The following is a 6,000-nucleotide window of genomic DNA, read 5'->3' as shown; positions in this document are numbered from 1 at the left end:
CCTGAAACAGCACCACCTGCACCTGCAGCTAGACTACTCCCTCTCTCCCAGGTACACCTGCATGCCTGTCAGCATGTTACCATGACAACGCAACACCCCTAAAAACACCATGTATCACTAATCTGAGGAAATATATTTGTTACGTTACAGACAGGGATCATATGACCTATTTCACCTGGTCTCGTCTCTAAACTCCCCCTCAAAGGCCGCGTTAGGGGTACTTAAAGTTAAATAAAAAAATGTTTTATTGCAGTTCTTAAAGTAACATTGTATATGGGGTTATAATGTGCTTATATCCACGCTCGTAAATATACATAAACATGACATAAACTAATCATGAACTCATAAAAGGTGAAGAACTTATGTTTCAGTGGGGAGAGAGAATGGTAGCTCCATACAGTAATATGAAGAACCCTCTCAGGGCTAAATTGTGTTCCATAAATTATTTTTTCTTTTTAAAGCGTAAATAAAATGTAATTTAATAAAGTGTTTGGGAAGCGTCAAGCTACACTATATATACAAAAGTATGTGGACACGCCTTCAAATTAGTGGATGTGGCTATTTCAGCCACACCCATTGCTGACCGGTGTATACAATCGAGCACACAGCCATGCACTCTCCATAGACAAATATTGGAGACCTCAGTGACTTTCAACGTGGCACCGTCATAGGATGCCACCTTTCCTACAAGTCAAATCGTCACATTTCTGCCCTGCTAGAGCTGCCCCAGTCAACTGTAAGTGCTGTTATTGTAAAGTGGAAACGTTGAGGAGCAACAAGCGGTAGGTCACACAAGTTCACAGAACAGGACCGCCGAAAGCTGAAGCGTGTAAAAATAGTCTGTCCTCATTTTCAACACTCACTACTGAGTTCCAAACTGCCTCTGGAAGCAACGTCAGCACAATAACTGTTCGTCAGGAGCTTCATGAAATGGGTTTACATCGCAGAGCAGCTGCACACAAGCCTAAGATCACCATGTGCAATGCCGAGCATCAGCTGGAGTGGTGTAAAGCTCGCCGCCATTGGGCTCTGGAGCAGTGGAAACGCGTTTTCTGGAGTGATGAATCATGCTTCACCATCTTGCAGTTCCAACGGACGAATGCCAGGAAAAAGCTACCTGCCCCAATGTTTTTGATGATTCGGGCTAGGCCCCTTAGTTTCAGTGAAGGGAAATCTTAACGCTACAGCATACTATAACATTCATTGCATACGATTCTGTGCTTCCAACATTGAGGCAACAGTTTGGGGAAGGCCCTTGCCTGTTTCAGCATGACAATGCCCCCGTGCACAAAGCGAGGTCCGTACAGAAATGGTTTGTCGAGGTCGGTGTAAAAGAACTTGACTGGCCTGCACAGAGTCCTGACCTCAACCCCATCAAACACCTTTGGGATGAATTGGAACACAGACTGCGAGCCAGGCCTAATCACCCAACATCAGGGCCTGACCTCACTAATACTTTTGTGGCTGAATGGAAGCAAGTCCCTGCAGCAATGTTCCAACATCTAGTGGAAAGCCTTCCCAGAAGAGTGGGGGCTGCTGTGGCAGCAAAGGAGGGACCAACTCCATATTAATGCCCATGATTTTGGAATCGACTAACAGGTGTCCACATACTTTTGGTCAGTGTATATGTATATTAGTGTATATATATTAGTGTATATTAGAGGACTGCAGTGCTAGGAGGCTGAGGTGGGCTGGGCCAGGTGGTGAAATATTTGGGGTCAGGGGTTAAATGGGAGGAGCTGGAAGAGAGGCCTTGGATCTCTCAGGGCTGCTTATAGAAGGAGCTATAGGGGCTAAAGCCTAGTGTTAATAATACTGTGTTGGATTGTGGTATTAGTATTGGAGAGCTTAGGTTGAGGCTGGGGACCTGAGACCGCAGTAGCTCAGGGCTGGGCCTCTGTGCTGACCTCCTTCTCATAGATGTAGCTGCCAACACCTCCAGTGTTCACTCCTGGAGACACAAGAACACCACAAACAAACAGGCATCAGTATCAAATGCTGAAAATGTGTTACAGTATAACAAATCACTTATTTTCTTTTGGTGGTTTTGCGTCACTTTTATGTAGGAAGTGCAATATAAGCAGTTTCTTTTAACAGCTATAACACCCAGCATAGGCTATTGTTAAAGTATAGCTAATATTTATGGACAACACCACCACCTAGTGGTTGAGTAAAGACAAGCACCTACCTTTGGGTCCAAAGAGACAAGCATAGCATGGCTTGTGGCAGTATGGCTGGCCATTATGCTGTTATAACACAAAAGACACTGTATGAAAATGTGCAATCATACCATGTATTCATTCAGAACATCCTAATTATGACGCATTTATGCCATTCAGGTGCATTCAAGAAAACCGGCTTGAGCAAGGTGCTGTGTAGACTCCCTAATCTTGATAACATAATGAGCAGTTATTTAGGATCCAAGATGATTCGTAGTTCAGTGATTCTGTGTTGTGCCGTGCTCAGATGGATTCCCTTGAACATTGATTGTTTTTTTGCAGCTGGCCCCTTCCTGTTTAAATTTCCTGCCTCTTTCACACCCCTCGTCATCCCTTTCTCCCTCCCCTCATCTCTCCTACCTCTGCGTGGCTGCCGGCGGCCAGGGTCTTGCTGCACCTCTCACAGCGGAGACAGGGCCGATGCCAGTCCTTCCCCAGGGACGTCACCTTCTCAGCTGCCATACACACACACAATAACTTAGAAATCAATGACCTCAGCGGCAGGTGTGTCGGAAATGCTCAAATGTCATTCAAAAGGAAAAGACACACAGGACACGTTACCATGGCAACTGCACGACAGGCCCAGTTGTAATCTAACACCTAACAGTTTATTCTGAGCCTGGTAGTGTGCCATGGCTACTTACCAAAGTAGACCTTCTTGCTGCACCTGGGACACAGGTTGGCCTCACCAGAGAAGGTGGTGATGCTGGAAGCTGTAAAGAAACAGAAGAGTCAGAAAGAGAGTTCACCAGCAGATAGCTGCACACACACACACACACACACACACACACACACACACACTAGTATAGCCTCTGGTCTGCAACTGTGGGAAAACGCAGTGTGAACAGCTTGAGAAAGTCCACTGGGACCATCCCTGGTGTGAGCCTGGCCTGTATAGTAGGTCTCATCACTGAGTCAGCAGGAAGACCAAGTCTACTTCCCCTTTCTATCAAACTCAGATCTGTAGGCAGCTACTTTCACTATTTCACAACTTTTCCCATGTCTTCAGTTACATATGTGGACACATACACATGCATGCGCGAAAGAACGCGCACACACACACACACACTAGCATGTACCTTTGACAGGTGCCCTGGGTACAAACACTTTCTTTTCCTCAGCAGGCTTGGGGGGGGCGTTCAAGTCAGTAGAGGCTAGGTTATTGCTGACGGGGGCTTCATACACATAGGACCCTGCTCCGCCAATGTTCACACCTTCAGTGGTCATAGGGTAGAGAGAAGTCAGAGTTTAGATTCAGACCAGTTTGGACACACCTACTAATTCAAGGGTTTTTCTTTATTTTGTACTATTTTATAAATGGTAAAATAATAGTGAAGACATCAAAACTATGAAAAAAATACAGATAGAATCATGTCGTAACCAAAAAAAGTGATAAACAAATCAAAATATTATTTATATTTGAGGTTCTTCAAAGTAGCCACCCTTTGCCTTGATGACAGCTTTACACACGCTTGGCATTCTCTCAACCAGCTTCATGAGGTAGTTATTTTACAGCCAGCAATTATAGCCTTGCAGACCTTTGGCATTTTAGTTGTCAATTTGTTGAGGTAATCTGAAGAGATTTCACCCCATGCTTCCTGAAGCACCTCCCACAAGTTGGATTGGCTTGATAGGCACTTCTTAGGTACCATAAAGGTCAGGCTGCTCCCACAACAGCTCAATAGGGTTGAGATCGGGTGACTGCTGGCCACTCCATTATAGACAGAATACCAGCTGACTGCTTCTTCCCTAAATAGTTATTGCATAGTTTGGAGCTGTGCTTTGGGCCATTGTCCTGTTGTAGGAGGAAATTGGTTCCAATTAAGTGCCTTCCACAGGGTATGGTATGGCATTGCAAAATGGAGTGATAGCCTTCCTTCTTCAAGATCCCTTTTACCCTGTACAAATCTCCAACTTTACCACCACCAAAGCACCCCCAGACCATCACATTGCCTCCACCATGCTTGACATTTGGCGTCAAGCACTCTTCCAGCGTCTTTTCATTTTTTCTGCGTCTCACGAATGTTCTTCTTTGTGATCCGAACACCTCAAACTTAGATTTGTCTGTCCATAACACTTTTTTCCAATCTTCCTCTGTCCAGTGTCTGTGTTCTTTTGCCCATCTTAATCTTTTCATTTTATTGGCCAGTCTGAGATATGGCTTTTTCTTTGCAACTGCCTAGACTGCCAGCATCCCGGAGTTGCCTCTTCACTGTTGACATTGAGACTGGTGCTTTGCGGGTACTATTTAATGAAGCTGCCAGTTGAGGTCTTGTAAGGCGTCTGTTTCTGAAACTAGACACTCTAATATACTTGTCCTCTTGCTCAGTTGTGCACTGGGGCCTCCCACTCCTCTTTCTATTCTGGTTAGAGCCAGTGCGCTGTTCTCTGAAGGGAGTAGTACAAAGCGTTGTACGAGATCTTCAGTTTCTTGGCAATTTCTCACATGAAATAGCCTTAATTTCTCAGAACAAGAATAGACTGATGAGTTTCAGAAGAAAGTTCTTTGTTTCTGGCCATTTTGAGCCTGTAATCGAACCCACAAATGCTGATGCTCCAGATACTCAACTATTGTAAAGAAGGCCAGTTTTATTGCTTCTTTAAATCAGAACAACAGTTTTCAGCTGTGCTAACAATTTCAAAAGGGTTTTCTAATGATCGATTAGCCTTTGAAAATAATAAGCTTGGATTAGCTAACACAACGTGCCATTGGAGCACAGAAGTGATGGTTGCTGATAATGGGCCTCTGTACACCTATGTAGATATTCCATAAAAAAATCTGCAGTTTCCAGCTCCACCAGTCATTTACAACATTAACAATGTCTACACTGTATTTCTGATCAATTTGATGTTATTTTAAATGGACAAACAATTAGCTATACTTTCAAAAACAAGGACATTTCTAAGTGACCCCAAACTTTTTAACAGTAGTGTAGAAGAGAACAGAAAAACAGCAGTCTCCAGACCTCGTAGGGAAGGATTTGAATACCCCTAACCACACAACTCTATACACTACTTTTAACAACTTCCACTGAACATTTGTCAAAAACACATTTACTTGAAGAACAGTGCAGATGCAAAGTTTGGTAACAGAATGACGGTTTGCGTTGTTTGTGCCGTCATTCTGTTACCAAACTTTGCGTCCGCACTTTTCTTCAAGTGAATGTGTTTTTGGAAAGTTTTCAGTTGAAATTGTTAAAAGTTGTCCTTGTGCATAGAGTTGTATAGTTTGTTAAACTTTGCAAACATTGTTTTTGGTATGACATACACTTTAAAGTAAAACATTTGAGCATCATTCTGTTACCATGGAATTGCCATCCTGATCTAATGTATGCCTTATGACAATAATAAGATGTACTTAACCTTTTGGACCAAAGAGGGCAGCATAGCATGGTTTGTGGCAGAAGGGCTTCCCATCATGCTGTAGACAGGGAATAAAGAGAAGAAGAATGACTGACGGTGAGTAAATGACATTTATAAGCCCAAACCTCACAAGACTGACAACCATAGCTTGGCAATTTCCATCTTCTAGCCAGACTCATGCATCTTTGGAAAAAAAGGTTATTGGATTGTGTGTGCGTGTGTGTAGGAGAGAGACAGAGAAAAAAAAACACCACAGCCTCCTGAGAAAGAGAAAGGGAGAAAGAAAGTCAGTCTGGCTTGATCTCCATTTTCTAATGTGTCACAATGTTCCAGCCCAGGTATCAGTTGTGGTTGTAAACAGGAGACCAGTACTGTTGATTAATCAAACACCTCACATCAGGGTCCTATTCAGTAGGTG

General features: G+C 43.5%; 1 protein-coding gene across 2 annotated transcripts in view; it reads right to left on the bottom strand.

Moving 5' to 3' along the window:
- Positions 1 to 1,542: 1,542 nt before the first annotated feature.
- The window catches only part of crip2 (cysteine-rich protein 2), a 53,119-nt gene continuing 48,661 nt past the window's right edge, over positions 1,543 to 6,000 (bottom strand). The window contains exons 2-7 of one of the 2 annotated variants that reach the window (XM_024436978.2): positions 5,583 to 5,640; positions 3,299 to 3,433; positions 2,864 to 2,932; positions 2,580 to 2,674; positions 2,189 to 2,246; positions 1,543 to 1,951 (exon numbers count right to left, since the gene is read on the bottom strand). In XM_024436978.2, the coding sequence (XP_024292746.1) occupies positions 1,884 to 1,951; positions 2,189 to 2,246; positions 2,580 to 2,674; positions 2,864 to 2,932; positions 3,299 to 3,433; positions 5,583 to 5,640 (483 nt within the window). In that variant the 3' untranslated portion in view covers positions 1,543 to 1,883. The remainder of the gene's footprint in view (positions 1,952 to 2,188; positions 2,247 to 2,579; positions 2,675 to 2,863; positions 2,933 to 3,298; positions 3,434 to 5,582; positions 5,641 to 6,000) is intronic. The other variant, XM_024436977.2, reaches the window with a different exon arrangement.

This window comes from Oncorhynchus tshawytscha, linkage group LG11 (genome assembly GCF_018296145.1).
Source record: "Oncorhynchus tshawytscha isolate Ot180627B linkage group LG11, Otsh_v2.0, whole genome shotgun sequence".
NCBI lineage: Eukaryota > Metazoa > Chordata > Actinopteri > Salmoniformes > Salmonidae > Oncorhynchus > Oncorhynchus tshawytscha.
Note: the sequence above shows the minus strand (reverse complement) of the source record. Positions and strands in the feature narration are given on the sequence as shown.